Below are 15,211 nucleotides of genomic sequence, written 5' to 3'. Positions count from 1 at the left end.
CGGAGGTGTCGGGCAAACCCCAACACACAGCTCAGGCTGGAGGAAGGCAGGCAAGGGAATTTGGGGGAGAAAACGCGACTGCGTGCTAAATCAGGGCTCCCGAGGAGGGAAGTGTGCCCCTTGGAAAGGGCCACCAGGGCCAAAGCTGCCCCTGGGGTAAACGGGCACGAATGGGGTGGCCGCTGTGCCGGCCAGGCTTTCAACAGGGTGCGTGTCTGCTGGGCACTCGCTGGAGCAGAGGAGGAAGGATAAGAGCTATTTTTTTTTTTTCATCAAATTATCTGTAAATCCAGGTGTGACTCATCCAGGCCCAGTTTTTGGGCTCCTTTCCCCAGTGTACCAGCAAACCCAGGCAGGACATCCTGCTGTGTCCCTTCACCCCTCTCCCCCTGCCCACCCCAGGGACCAGCACCCCACCCCGCATCTCCCTGGGGAGGATCCCGCACGGTGCAGCTGCGCCAGCACTTTGCAGAGCTGGGGGGGGGTCCCCTCACTCACCGAACAGCCTGCCAAACCCCATGCAAACAGTGATGCTCCAAAAATAAACCGACACCCCCCTTCAACACACAAAGCAGCCCTGCCTCCGCCCCCCAGCTCTGCCAAGGGCCAACACCCCCCCCTCCCCCCCCAATTCATTGCATGTTTCAGTGCCAGTCTTTGCTGTCCGAAAACCCGCTGCCGCGCCGGGGCTTCACAGCACCATGGTGGGGATGTGATGGGCCAGGGAGGCAGGATGGGGCACAGGCAGGGCCGGCGAGTGAGCCTGCAGGGAGGCGTTGGGGGGCCGATGGCGAGCGCTTTTCTGGTGTGCCCGCAGCCCGGCGAGCTGGGAGTAGGCACTTTGGCAAACCTGGCACTTGTAGGGACGCTCGCCGGTGTGCAAGCGGACGTGGTTGCGGAGGGTGGAGGACTGGCTGAAGCGGCGGTTGCAGAAGCGGCAGACGAAGGGCTTGTCCAGGGTGTGGATGCGCATGTGGGAGCGCAGGTTGCTGCGGGAGTTGAAGCCGCGGTGGCAGATGACGCAGCGCATGCGCCCTGTTGTGCTGGCCCCCGTCTCCACCGCGTGGAAGTCCTCTGGGGACAACAGGGACGGTCAGGCTCTGCCCTCCAGCACGGCAGCTCACCCGAACCCCCAAGGGCACTAAATAACCACCCCGCGCCCCTCACTGGCTCCGCTGCCCACCGAGGATGCCCATGAGCAGACATCTACACCATCCCGGGCAGAGCGGGGTCGCAGGCTGGCACTTAGGGCTTTGGGATAGGGCCAGAGCTGGGAACGGGCTCCCCCATATTTAGGTGGAGGGGAACCCTCAAGCTGACCTGTCTGCCCTATAGACAGGCACAAAAAGGGCTTTTCCCCTCCCTGGGCTGCAAGCAGAGCTGGAAGGGGCGAGCGCAGGAACCATTTGCATGGGGTGATGCTCCCTCCAGCAGCAGCACCCTGTCCCTGTGCTGGTCCCAGCTTCTCCCCCTGCTCCACGGGGCTCCAGCCTGGCGCTCTCGGAGCAGCGCTGGGGAGCACAGATGGGGTCTGGCTCTGAACCCTCAAAAGTGCCCGAGAGCTCTGCTGCCTGCCCATGGAGGAACATCTCGAGAAACCACCAAGACAAGCAGAGAGCAGAATCCTGGGGAGAGAAAAGCCTCCTGCGATGGCGATTTGGGGAAAGATCTGTTAAATGCAGAGCAGGGACGTAGGCAGCTGCATCCACTCGGTGCTTCGCAGTGCGTTGGGGCTGCCTTCCTCCCACTCGCCATCTGCCCTGCTCCTCCCTGCCTGGCTGGGTCTGGCAGCGACTGCTGGCCACCACACCAGCAATAGCCGTGGGCAAACTGGCCTGGAGGCAACCCCCCAAATTACTGAGGGCCTGCTCAAGCCGTATGGATCTGTCTCGCAGTCCCTGTGTTTGTCCCCAGAGAGTTGGGGGATCTGACATATCCCATGGGATGTCCCTGCCCCAATGCCCACCCTGTGGCCTCAGAGCTGGGGACAGGGTGAACGGAGAACGGGCAGGGACGCTGCACCACAGCTCTTTCCAATGTTACTTACCATGTTTGTTCTTCTTCTGCTCCTCTTCCAGCCCCGGCACACCCGGGATGCCCAGGAAGGTGTTATGGGAGTTCCCGTACCAGACCAGGAGCTCTTGGTCTGGAGGAATCATCTAAAAAGAGAAATATAGACCAGGGTGTTGGGAGGGGACGGTGAATAGCTCCCCGTGCATCCTCGGCCAGTCGCTTCAGACCTACGCTGGCCATACCTCATGTCCTGCGAGACCCTGCTGCCATCTGGGACCTGCCAGCGGTGCCCAGCACCCCCCAGGCAGGCACAGCGCAGCCCTGGCTGCGGCGCCGGGGGCGATGGCACGGCTCAGCACCATCCGCCACCGGCACAAACCTGCACCGGGGTCTCCCCCAGGCTGGGCCACAAACAGTGTGACAGGCAAATACGCAGCTACACAGCGCACAGAGCTGGGGTCCCTGGAGTGAAGGACCCAGAGGTCCCTGCAGCTCGGGAAGACGAGAACACGGCGGCACACAGAGAAATGAGCCATGAACTGCAGCAAGGCACAAGTGACAGAGACCAAAGCAGGGAGCCATGACATGGAGCCCCGGCTCCGCGCTTCTGCAGAGCGTTTCAGCCCTGGACAGAGCCATCAGCACCCTCCTGCTGTAGGGCACAGGCAGCGTCTCCCACCCGACCCTGCTGGGGCTTATTTTAGGAGGTGGAAATGCAGATGTGCCAGTGGTGGGCTTGTCAGCCCGGGGATCAGAGGAGAGCTCGGGGTGTGCTATCGGACAGCGTGGCTCGGGTGCAAGACACTGCCTACATCCCACACCAAAGCCACGGTGCATACGGCAGCCCAAGGAGATCTACAGCGCCAGGGAAGGGCTTCTGCACCACGCACACTCCTGTTTCCCTGAAATGATGGCACTTCTGCTTCCCCCGTTGTGGTTCTGCACTGCCAGGGTGGCCGGAACGAGCAGCCAGGAAACACTGTTCAAGCCTCCCGATGTGCAGCAGCCGTGGCTGGGAAGACAGATGCTCTCACACCAGAGCAGCTGCTTCAGGCAACACTAATAACAACATCACTTCATAAAAAAATACACGTATTTTTCCTTTGCAGTTCCCTAGTGTTAAAAACCTAATTTAGAAATGGGAAAGTCCCCTGTTTCAGAGGACAGCTCTCCATACACAGAGTAATCCAAGAAAAGCATCATCCACCTGAAACACAGATGATTAGTTAGATCACCCGAGTGCTGAAAACATACCTGATTTTGAACACCCAAAAGCAGTGGGAATTTGACTTTGTATGTTTAAGTGTCTGTCTGCATAAAGACCTCACTGGGGCTGCAGAGTAGGAATTTGGGAAGCGGGGGAAGCCAATAGTATTTCGCACCACAGATTGGTGCGGTTTCTGGGTGTCATTTTCTCTTAGCGGAAAATGAGTTCTTTTTAATACAAGCAAATAGAATGAAATAGCACCAAAAGGATAAAACGCATTGCATGAGTGCATGCATGGTTATGTTCTGCTGGAGCTGGTGCACGTATGCCAGAGTGGGTGAGCACCCATGTGCATACACTCCAAAACAATTTAAAATGCCCCCCAGGAATCTTGTGGCCTTTGCATCAAATGCCAAAACTTGCTGCCCTCCCTTTATTTTCCAGCAGCGGCAACTTGAAATTGCTGATGAAGAGGATGGGAAAAACAAACTAGCAAGTAAGGGCAGGAGTGGGCAAACACGTGAAAATATTAAAGGCATATAATGAAAAAGGCACCCAATAAATCTGATTTTGTGGTGGGTAGGTGAGAAAGGCATCCTAAGAGATATTGTGCTGGAGTCGTGGTGCAGCAGAGGTGGGTGCAGAGCGACAGGAGCCAGGGAGCTCGGGGTGCCCACTGGGGAGGGGATGGCGCAGGGCAGGAGGCCGGTGCCCGTGCACGGACACACGCACTGCTGAGGGAGGGCACCGCTAAAATCAGATCAGTGTTTGCGTATCCTGCCCGAGACTGAGCTGTTCCAGCTGGTCTCAGGCTGATGCCACACTCCCGGTCCAGGATTTGTGGTGAGGAAGACGACAAGGCAGGAGCGGTGGGTAACAAGCGGGGAGCTCGCTCGGGTCCGAGATGCTGAGTTTGTGCACCCATGACTCTGCGCTAGGGGACTGACGAGCGGAAAGAAACCACAAAAGGAAAATCCTCTCTTGCTTTTCCTTTTCCCGTTGGGCGCATAAACCCCAATGAGTTTGAGTAAGCGATTGGTTTTGGACTGCGTGTGTGTGTGCACGCACACGTGTCTGCAGGCACGCTGCACAAGTGGAAATAGGGAGCCCCATGAAAGATGCAGATCCTCGACCTGTCGTGCCCAGTTGTGACCCAGCTCCTCGCACACTCCATACTCCCCCCTTCCTCGCATTCTCACACGGAAAGCCCTGGCCCCTTCTGCTCCTCCCAGCACGGAGGGACCCATGCCTGGGGAGTACGCCGCAGCATGACAGCAAGCACCCTTCATCCCCACCTTCACTGCCCCGTCGCTCGAGGTTCAGCACTCTCAACATTTCGACTTTGATGCTTGTGCTGAGGGAATTAAACTCATCCTGCTCTGGCACTCTCTGCTTCATCCCCGGGAGCAAACCTGAAGATTGACTGTACAGGGCTTCTACATGCACCTACCCGAATATCAGCTCACCTGCCCCATCATCTGTGCATGCACAAGGTGTGAGAAACGCAGCTGTATTCCTAACTACACCATGGCTACCTGGAATTATTTTACTTCTTTCCATAATTTAAGAACACTAATAAAAAACAATTAAGTTGCTGTCATAACAGGCACAGCTGCCCACGAGAATATCAGGTCTTAAAACCAGGTACAGCTGAAGCCTATGGAGGGGTGTCCAGGATGGGGGGAGCAGGACAGAAGCACTTAGGGCTCCGCCGCCTCTCCCCACGCGGTGCTGCAAGAGCCCAGAGGAGACACGCAGGACTCTCCTGCAGCAGAGAAAATACCCGTTCTCTTCTTACCCGCTCACTCGCCTTTCCCATCCCACTGCGGCAATCCCAAACCCAGCCCTGATGCCAGCTCAGTGCAGGATTGAGCCACGGTCCTATGCCATGGAGCATTTGAGCATCTGCTTCTCTGTAAGCCAGCGCAGGAGCCCAGACAGCTCCGGGGAGCTCCCACGGAACCAGCGGGGACTCGTGCTCTTTCCCAGCTCAGACCCTCTCCCAGCTGCGAGCAGCTGCGGCAGCCCACGCTCCTGAGCGTGCGAGGCTCCGGAGCGTGCGAGGCTCCGGAGCTGATGCTGGAGAGGGACAGTCCCAGAGTGCTGGTCTGGGGAGGAATGGGAGATGTTCCCTCTCGCGTCTCTAAGCTGAAGCAGCTGCACAGGGACACCTTGGTGGGCTACCACCTTCCTCCACCTGCAACAGCATCGGGTCGCGGGGACACTGCACACAAGCGGGGCTGGTCCCCGCCGTCACACCACTGGCACTGTGCGACTTGTACGCACAGAGCATCAATGCTGCCGGGGAGCTGGACACCAACCTCCACCCCAGCACCTTCCAGAGGGAGATGTGGGATGGGGGTACCTCCAGCCTTCACCCCGCAGCACAGCAGGCTGTGCCCTGGGGCCCAGCACCTGCCCCTGCTTCCCCACCAGTGCTTTGTACGGGAGCGCATGGATGAGCCGGGCAGGATGAGTCCCTTCCCCACAGCCCTGCTGCAGACAGCCCGAGGCACGGCTGCGCCAGTGCCGCACCCTGCCCGCTCTGCAGCTCCCTGTCCGGCTCCGGCAGCCCCGATCCCGTTCTCACACTCCGTTTATAGCCAGAGCCACTGTGAGCCCCCGGACAAAAGCTGCACGGAGTCAGGCACAGCTTGTACTCTGCACCTGGGTTTCACAGAAACCCCCAAACTTCCCCTGCTACAGAGAAGCAGGTTCTGCACAAAATCCCATTTTCCAAGAAAGCATCAAAACCCCTCTCCTGCCCAAAGCCCTGGTTGGGCCAGGAGTGCAGCTATTTTCATGCTTTACACCCCAAAACAAGCTTGGGCAGCATTTGCTCTGCCTTTGACCAGCACACGTCACCCCACGAGCCCACCGAAAGGGGACAGAGAGGAGAAAGGCCACTCCCTGCTCCCTGGGGTCTCCCTGAACCCCTTGCAATGGCCTTTCCCAGGGATCTGGGTGCCAGGGATGGCAAAGCCACCCTGTGCTCCCACAGTCACCCCAGCAATGGCCCAAAGGACAAGGGAGGGTCTGTGGGGTGGGGGGTCCCAGCATCCTGCTCCCTCCTGCAGCTGCCCAGCTGCCTCCTGGCCCCACTTACCTCAATGGCCTTGTAGAAGATGCTGTTCCCGATCTGGACCACCTCCAGGTTCTGCTCCTGCTCATTCCGGGCACATTTGATGTAGGTCATCCAGCTGCGGTGGTCCTCCTGGCTGGCATCGATGAAGTACCTCACCGTGCCATCTTCGTTGAAGACCTGGGAGGGGGAGAGAGAGCGGCTGGTAGCAGTGCTGCCCACAACGGACCAAGCCCCTCCACCTCCTGCCGCTGGGATGAAGTCCCTGGCTGGGGACAAGCTCAAAGGCAGCACAGCCTCGGGGCTGAGACCCTGCCGGCAGCTGCTGCCTGCAGATGGGAGATGGCCGAACCCTTCCCGCTCATGGTGCTGGACTGCGCATCCGCAGCAGGGCTGAGGAAGGGTGCCCTGCTCTCACTGGGTGGCACGGCTGGCCCCACCAGCCCACGCTCACCCAAATAACCCAGCTCCCTGCCTCAATGCCCGTTCTTGGCAGAGCCCACCAGCAGCTCGGCCCCAAAGGGGCTACTCGGCGTCCTGCAGCTGCCTGCAGGAGCATCCCTGGGTGGAGGAGGAAGGTGCCTGCCAGACCTGGCCCTCAGGGGAAGATGCTTTGCAGGGCAGCAGGAAAGGTGAGGCAAAATTCTATTAGGCATAAAATTATAGTAATAAATAATAATTAAAAAGTACAAGTCTGAGAGTGAAACAAAAAAAATAAAACCCCCTCTACTAGCTGGGCATTAATGCGCGATGTTCTGGCAGCTCAGATCCCCCTAAACCCCACAGCTTCACTCATGGTTAACTGCTCCGGGGCTGGGACAAAGCAGGGACCAGGCAGAGCTGGTTTTGCCTGCCATGCGTGGTGCAGGCAGCTGCCAGCCAGGTGAAGGGCAGGGCACGATCCTGCTGTATGGGACACAAGCAATGGTGTTTCGGGGCTTCAAGAGCTGGCTGCACCCTGAGGGCTGAAGGAGCCTTGCCCTTCTCCTGCCCTGGAGGAAGCCAGATCTTTGCGTGAACGGGGAAACTGAGGCAGGGGGAGGGTGCCTGGCAGCACACACGCACAGGACAAAGCTCCCGGGCCCCAGCACCTCGTTCCTGCCTCTCCCCAGGCCAGCCGGGGCTGGGGGTACAGGGCGGGGGTGCGTGTCATTACCTCCCACATGAGGTTGTTGTTCTTGCACAAGTCCACGTGCTCCGGCGAGATGACCCTGCCCGTGAACGGTCCCATCTCGGTGCCAGCCTTGATCCAGGTCTTGGAGAAGATGCCGAGCCCTTCCCCGGGGATGGAGCTCTGGGCGATGATCACTTCCGACGGCAGCACCAGGCTGGAGAGCTTCTGCACCTCTGCGGGCGGCGGGAGAGGGCTCGGAAAAGGGACCCGCCGCCTTCCACCCCCCTCCCGCCCCACCGCTGCCCGGGCTGGCTGCGGGGAAGGGCCGGGGGCGCGCCGGAGTGCCCGGGGAGGGGGACAGCGGGGACCCCTCCCCGAACCAGCCCAAATCCCGGGTCTGAGCCTTGTAAACGCCCAACCGGGCTCCTACAAAGCGGTACAAGGTCCCCCCCGGGGCATTGAGGAGGTACCTGGGAAAAGCAGCCCGGGCTGGGCGAGGGAGCGGGGCTGAGAAAGGGGGTTAAATGGTGTCTATTTCGGCCCATCCAGCAATTTGTCATGCTGTTAAAGTGATCTGCATTCATTAAACTCAACTAGAAAGAAATTGCTAATTCTAAATTCATTAGTCCTTTAGGAATGCTGTAGCGGTACATTGTGCCTGAATGGCGCAAGGGCTTGTTTAAAAGGGCCCAGGAATTCCTCTTACAAAATGGGGAGATGAGATGGTTGACATATCGTGAATGGAAATGGAATTAGCCTTCATGGTAAATTAAGAGAGGAACAGAAATCCGAGAGGGGGAAAAGGGAGCCGGGACGCCCCGGCAATGCCGGGGCGAGAGAAAAGATATTGTCCCGGGCGGCTGAATGCGGGGCGGCCCCGGCCCCCCACCCCCGGCCCCCTCCCCAGCCCGCGGTTTAAGTGGGAACTTTCTCAGGTCAAGCCCAAGTTAACCAAATGAATTTAAAGCCCTTCTTCCCCAGTCAACTGCTATTACACGCCTGGGGAGAGCGGAGCACCGGGAGCCGCATCCCGCCGCCGGGCACCGGGGGCCCGTCCCAGGGACCGTGGGGGGGTCCGGGGGTGTCCGGTGCCGCCACTCACCTCCGGAGAAGGACTGAGCCAGGACCTCGGCCGTGAAGGCGGTCTTGGGGCTGCTCTTCTCCTCGAAGAGCTGCTCGCCCAGGACGTTTCTCCAGCGGCCGTAGAGGAAGCTGTGCAGGATGTCGGAGGTGATCACCTCGGCCAGCGAGAGCCCCTGAGGCTTCAGCCCGGGCTTGAGCACCAGGGCTTCGGCGGGCAGCACCGAGCCCATCATGGGGGCGAGGCGGCGGGCGGGCCGGGCTCGGCGGGGCGCGGGCGGCGGGCCGGGCTCCGTGCCGCTCGGCGGCTCCCGCCCGGCTATATATGAGCTTCATTGACCCTCCTAATTGGTTATTAATGACCTCCCTGACGTTGGCAGAGAGACTGGGGCTGCCGGAGCGAGGCGAGCCGTCGGAGCCCCCCCCCCTTCCCTCCCCTCCCCGGGGGTGGGGTGGCTGGAGGGAGGGACACGGCGAGCGCGCACACACTTATACATACATACATACATACATACACACATACACACACACACACACATAAATACACACGCACCTGCTCAGCCCCCGGCCCAGGCAAAGGCAAACCCGGGCATTTGCCCCCGGCTGGCAGCCGGGCACGGCGAAAGAGCAACAAACCGGCAGAAATGGCCACGCCGGTGCCCCACGGACGGGGCGCACCCTCGGGCACGGCCAGGCTCCCCGCACAGCCCCCGCGCTCGTTTTGGGGGTGAAACACGGCATTTTGGGGCCGTTGCGCTCTACAACGAAATCGGCGGCCCCGACGCCGGCAGCCCCCGCTGCTCGGCAGCGTTTGACCCCCGCGGCCCCGGGTGAACGAGCCGCCGCGACTCCCCGCTCCTCCCCCCCCGCATCCTCGGCCCGGCAGGTCGGTACCGGCGGCCCCGAGAAGAGCCGGCGCTGTCCCCCCCAAACTCCGGGGAGGGTCCCCAAGCACACAGTGGGGAAATACGCGCCCTCGGGGCTGATCCCCGCTTGCACCCAGGGCCAGGCTCGCCCGGCTGCAGCCTCCAGCCCGGCAGGTCCCCAAACCCGCAATCCCCGGTGCATTTCCCAGGGGAAGGTGGAAAGGGCTGGGAATTGTGCCCACGGGCGAAAGGGACCGCAGTGGATCTCCCACCTCCCCGCAATGGCAACCGTGTCCTACCGTGTCCCCCCCAGGGCCGGACCGCACCTCGGGGGGCGGGGGGCTGCAGCATCTCTGAGACTTTGCCGCCGCAGCATCCCCATCTCCACACCTAAAAATACTCCTCGGCTGGCCACGGTGCCCACGCCATCCCCGTCCCGCGGAGCTCCCGGAGCCCCGCAGCTACCCCTGTCCCCCAGGAAGGTGGCACCAGAGGGGTCCCCACAAATTCAGTGCTCCCCTCCCTCCGGGTCCGCAGCTTTGCCGGCTCAGCAAAGGGTTAAACCTTTCCTGGATTTAAACCCAATCCTGCTGTGTCGGAGCTTAGAGCCCTCTCCTTAGCCTTGTTCTTTTGATTTTCATGGGGACGAGGGGCTGTAAAGGGCTGGGCTAGTGGGGGTGGGGAAGAAGGATGGGCCCCCAAATTCCTCAAGCACTCAAAGGCCGGCTCCTGCACTCCAAACCCCCGGGCAGCCCCGCTGAATCCAAACCGTACCCGGAGAAGGAGCTGGGCACAGCCAAACGTTTCCCCCAATCCCCTCACCCCAGCCCACGGGTGGGTATTTTATAGGGTGAGGCTGTCGGGAGGTTTTTTTCCCCTTGGCAGGGCTGCCTGGCGAAAATGATGTTACAACCCAGGTGCAATTATTTCTATTAACCCAATCAAGAAGAAGCACGAATGTCAGGAATCAACCCAAACCTGCGGTTACTGAGGGTGTTTGCCCGGAGAGAGGCAGCGCTGCCCTAGAAAGGGGAGGTTAATAACCTGCTAGGGTTTGGTTTGGGTCTTAATGTATGTAAAATTAAGTCTATTTTGTTTTTCTGGACTTTGGCTATATAGGAGCCGTCAGCCGACGTGGCGTGTGAATATTCCAGCTTTGCTAAATATAACGCATCAGGTGGAAAGCTTTCACAACACAGGTCTTCCTCCGGCCGCCGAGGCAAGCGATCCCCTCGGATTGCCTTTTTTTTTTTTTTTTTTTTTTTCCCAGGGAAACACATCAACCCTCAAGTTATCCCAGGACAAACAAAAAAACCAACCAACCAACAAAAAAAAAAAAATAGATGCTCTTAAAAACCCTGCGGCTCCCGTGCGGGCTGTGCTGCAGCCCCGGTCCCGGCTGCGGGGGGCTCGGAGGGGGGGTGTGTGTGGAAAAAAACCAAAAATCCTTCCATTTTCTGCGTGGTTTTAAATATCCCCAGCTGTTTCCCAAAGCTCCTTCCCGGTCCTAGGAAGGTGCTTTGGTGTGTGCCCCCCCGCCCCCGCGCCACGTCGTTTCTCTTTTTTTTTTAATATCGCAGCTATCCCTCCTTTTTAACATTTAAGAGGAAACAAGTTTAATATTCATGGCTGTTAATAGAGAAGGGCCATTATCGCCGCCCCATTGTTCTGAGCCCCGCACAATGCTGCTTGTATTTTCATGTGTATATTCCCAAAGTTCCTTCTGAGCGTTTAGTGAGCACTTTAATATTCATGGGTGTTAATAGAGAAGCCCTCAGTATATTGGCATATTGTTGGGAGGTGTACATATTGGTCTGACTTTGAATAGCCACAGTCCTCTTTTCTTTTGCTCTGTTTTGCAGGGTTGATGGGCCAGGAGTAAATGGGCATTTTTCCCCCCCGTCTCCCCCTTACAGAGAGAACATCTTTATTCCAGTCCCAGACTTTCTGGTTTCCCATTCAGGACCCTCAGAAATAATGTCAGGCAGAAGAAAAGTGGAGCAAATCAATCTTTCATGGTCTTTTTGAGACCAATTTGACATCCATGGACTCTTCTTTTCTTTCACAGCCTACAAGGGGATGGTCAGGATCTGGACAAGGTTGGGGTCTGATGAGGGGAGACATGGGATCATAATGCAGCAAAGAGAGAAAAGAAAAGCAAAACAAGAAAAGATTGCAGGGATGGGGTGATGGAGGAAAAATGAGGGTGAATGACAGTGCAAGAAAGGAGATTAGAGCCCAGCAGCTGCTTTTTGGGGGGCGGGGGGGAGGGGGGAGCTCTCTCCCCTCTTCCAGCCCTTCGCATGAATAGGATTTGAACAGAGCGGAGATTGATTTATAGTTATTGCAGTTGAACATTTATTGCTCTTAAAGAGTGGCGGGGAGAAAAGAGAGAAAAGGGGTTTGAAAAGCTCCTTTCTGTATTAAAGAGGTATCAAATGAAGACTGCTGAGATAATATACAGTGGCCAATGGGAATTTGATTTGCTTTAAAATTTAACTCTTGTGGGGCCGCCGCTGACGGACGCGCCGGGGATGGAGCCGGCGCGGGCGCTGCCTCCGCGGGCGCGCAGGGGCGCGGAGCCGCCGCTGCCCCGGGCCGGTGGCAGCCGATATTCGTTTCTCTAACCCTGCAAACCGCCCGGCTTTACCGCAAAAATCTCCGGGCGGCTCCTGTGTGTGGCGGGGGACCGGCTGCAGCCGCGAAATTATTATTTCTTCGTTATTACGAATTTTTTTTTTTTCTGTTGGGGGGGGGTGAAGACACACGGGATGCGGAGCTACGAAACAACCGGCGCAAGGAAGAGCCCTTTTGGGAGCTGAGTTTTCCTGACCTAAAACCGGAGGGTTCTCCTCTCCGGCGGCAGAAACGCGATCGCAGCCGAGTCCCTCCGGGCGCAGAAAGGAGCCCATTGTTCAATGGGAAGAAATACATTTTTAGCGGTGATTGAAAGCTCCCCTCTCGTTTGAACTCTAGAAGAAAGTCCCTGGCAGGGAAGAGCATCCCCCTCCCTCTGCCCCAACATCTGTTTGGAGCAATCCAGGCTCTAGGGCAGAGCCGGGCTCTGCCCCCTCCCAAAGTCATTAAAAAGATATTAGTTGAGCTGAGAAAAGTCCAGCGCAGCTCCCAATCCGGGGTGGGGTGGTGGTGTGTGTCATTAAAGGCGATTTTGGATTTGCCAGCGCTAATACTAGGAGAAGGGACATACGGCATCCGAGTGGAAAAGCTCCCCGTCCCCGGCCGCCCCGCTGCGCCCTGCCGGCTGTCCGGGGCCCTGGTGCCCGAAGCCGGCGCGGCGCGATCGGCCGACCCCATCAGCTGCCCCGTGCGCCCCGCGGAGCGCCGCGGGAAGGGGGAACGGCGGCGAGAGCCGGGCTGGGAGCCGAGGCGGTCAGGTGCTTCGGCCGCATCCCCTGCACCTCCACCGGCTGCAAATGCCCCGGGAGCTGGAGGGAAAGGGGGGGCGGGCAGGAGGGATCATTGCACCCCTGCGGGTGCCGGGGGAGCCAGGGCAGGAGGGATCATTGCACCCCTGCGGCTGCCGCAGGAGCCAGGCGCCTCCGAAGTTGCTAAATGTGTCATTTATTAAAGCATTCAGGGGGCTTTTCTTTGGCGTTTGCTTGCAAACTCACAAAGGCCGAGCTGCTGTTTGGGGGTCTTTTCTGATGGAAAAAGGGCTCGGAGACCCCCGGCACAAAAGAAATCCTGGCAGTGCTTTCAATGGCCAGGACTCAATGAGGGGGACCCTGTGCGCAGCGGGCGGGGGCGAGGGGCCGCCCGATGCTGCCTGAAAGGCAGGCCTGAATGTAATGGGGAGATCTGCATTTATTTGTTGGGATCACATTTAATTAGCTTAGTACAACCCTTGAAAGACAAAGGGACCTCAATCTGGATCCAATCTGAAGCTCGTTTGGAGAGCGAGGGCTCCTGGAAAAGTCAAAAGAGAGAAAGGAGAAAGAAAGGGGAGGCTGGGAGAGAAAGGGGCTGGGGGCCCAGCCAGGTGACTGGCACGCGTGAAACAAGGGGGCCTTTTGGGCACAAGGCAGGGCTCAAAAGGGAGGGAGGAAAATAGCCTCTTCCTCAGGTTTTACCTACTTAAACCCCCTGAAGGGGCCGGAGCTGAAAAGCCTCAATAGGGGCTAAGGAGGCTGCAAAGCAAACAGCGGCACTGGAGAGGGGGCTCCGGCCCTGCCGCCGCGGCAGTTGGCGGCACTCGGTTATGGGAATGCGCCCAAATGTTACCTGGCCCCGGGAACGCTCCCATTGCCGCCGCCGGCCGCCCCGGAGCTGGAGGCACAAGGGGACGAGGCGATGCCTGGGGTGAGCCTGGGATGGGGAGTCTGGCGGGCTGGCTGCACCCTGCCTCAGCATGGGGTCCCTCGCTGGCCCCCGTGTCCCCCCTCATAGTGTGAGACACCCCCCCCGCACCTCCACCTGCCCCGCTGGGGGCTCACGCAGCACCCCTGCCCCATCGCGTGGGGTGTTTCACACAGCTGGCCTGGGGCACTGAGGGTGCCCGTGAGTGCACCCCTTGCTCTGGGGCAGCCCCCAGCATCCCCCCTCCCCGTGCCAACACAAGGCACACATGGGTGGGTGGTGCAAAGGGTGCACTGCCACCTCCCCAGGGGCAAGAGAGGCGAGCGGCTGTCCCCAAGGTGCCACATCCACGGGATGGAGCCGAATGGACCCTCACCCCTCTCCAAACCATGCGCTGTCTGTCTGTCCCTGCTCTCCTCCGGCAGGGTCAGGAGCAGAGGGAAGGATTCGGGGTACCCCTGAGCGGTGCCCACGGGTGTTGAGTGGCTCCAAGGTGTGTGTGTGGGGGGTGTTGGTGCAGTGAAGCCATGACCCCCCAAAGAGCACTCCAGCACAGAGCACTGCAGCCCCTCCGAACCAGGCGGGCTGATTGCACTGCTCAGAAAAGGAGCTTTAGGGCATTATTTGCCTCCATTTCACTCTGCGGGTGGCCGCGGAGCCGAGCAGAGATGCTGAGTGCTCTCCCCTCCACTCTCATTCGCTTTCTTGCCTTTTTTTTTTTTTCCCCCTTTCTTTTTTTTTTTAAAGTAGTATTTCCAGGATTATTTTTGGTGAGGGGGTCACAGTGCACAAAAGCAAACATGGGAGGAAAAAAAAAAAAAAATCACCTTCCCGGCTGCGTCCGACTGCTTCGCAGGGCTCAGGCGGCCTCGAAACGAAATACGATTGTGGCAAATCACGGCAGTAGCTCCTCGGCCGCCTGCACGGTGCTGTGGCTCGGTGAGAGGGGCCAGTGGCACGGGGCGGCTGGATGCCAGCCCTCGCCGAGGCAGCCCCAGCACCGCGGGACCCTCGCTGAGCTGCTGGGAAGCACTGAGCGTAAAATAACCTCACGATGGTTTTGCTGCCCACAACCAAATGTGTTGGCTGGGGATGAAGGAGGCACTGGGGGGTTCAACCTCCTCGAAGTGGCCGGGTGATCCCTGGGAGCCCCGGAGAAGCCGCGGCCAGGCTGTGGGGCCGGGAACAGCCCCCGCTGGCTTGTCCTCATCTCGGTGGTGTCTGCACCCAGGGTAGAAGCCAAAGGTGCTCCCAGCCCTTAGAGGCTCCTCCCTGAGCTGGAGAGAACGAGGAGGGATTTGGACAGGAGAAGCAGGAAAATCTCTGCACCTTTTCATCCGCTCTGGCCGTGACCTGGGGGTGGGACAGCCACATCCCACCGCCATCTCTCCTGCATCCCATCACCGTCTCTCCCGCAGCAGCATCTCCAGCAGCCAGACTGGGACCCACGCTGGCGACTGCACCGAGACACCAGCCCGGAGAGGGTGGAGGCAGCGTGGGCTGTGCCCGGCCGTGGCGAAGGGCACGGGTGG

General features: G+C 59.1%; 1 protein-coding gene across 1 annotated transcript; it reads right to left on the bottom strand.

Moving 5' to 3' along the window:
• Window positions 1–691: 691 nt before the first annotated feature.
• Window positions 692–8,732, bottom strand: PRDM12 (PR/SET domain 12). Its single transcript, XM_054848966.1, has 5 exons — window positions 8,519–8,732; window positions 7,459–7,649; window positions 6,327–6,482; window positions 2,048–2,159; window positions 692–1,074 (listed from the first exon to the last, which is right to left on the bottom strand). Exons 1-5 carry the CDS (start codon window positions 8,730–8,732, stop codon window positions 692–694), a joined length of 1,056 nt encoding a protein of 351 aa, XP_054704941.1.
• Between the last annotated feature and the right edge of the window lie 6,479 nt (window positions 8,733–15,211).

The sequence above is a fragment of the Grus americana genome, chromosome 20 (genome assembly GCF_028858705.1).
Source record: "Grus americana isolate bGruAme1 chromosome 20, bGruAme1.mat, whole genome shotgun sequence".
Taxonomy (NCBI): Eukaryota; Metazoa; Chordata; class Aves; order Gruiformes; family Gruidae; genus Grus; species Grus americana.
Note: the sequence above shows the minus strand (reverse complement) of the source record. Positions and strands in the feature narration are given on the sequence as shown.

Excerpts from the sequence above, each read along its gene's own strand:
- PRDM12 (XM_054848966.1), bottom strand. The coding sequence starts at position 8,732 with ATGATGGGCTCGGTGCTGCCCGCCGAAGCCCTGGTGCTCAAGCCCGGG. Across the intron at positions 7,650-8,518 it reads GGCTCAGTCCTTCTCCGGAG|AGGTGCAGAAGCTCTCCAGC; the intron begins GTGAGTGGCGGC and ends CGCCGCCCGCAG. Across the intron at positions 1,075-2,047 it reads GCAGAAGAAGAACAAACATG|AGGACTTCCACGCGGTGGAG; the intron begins GTAAGTAACATT and ends TGTTGTCCCCAG.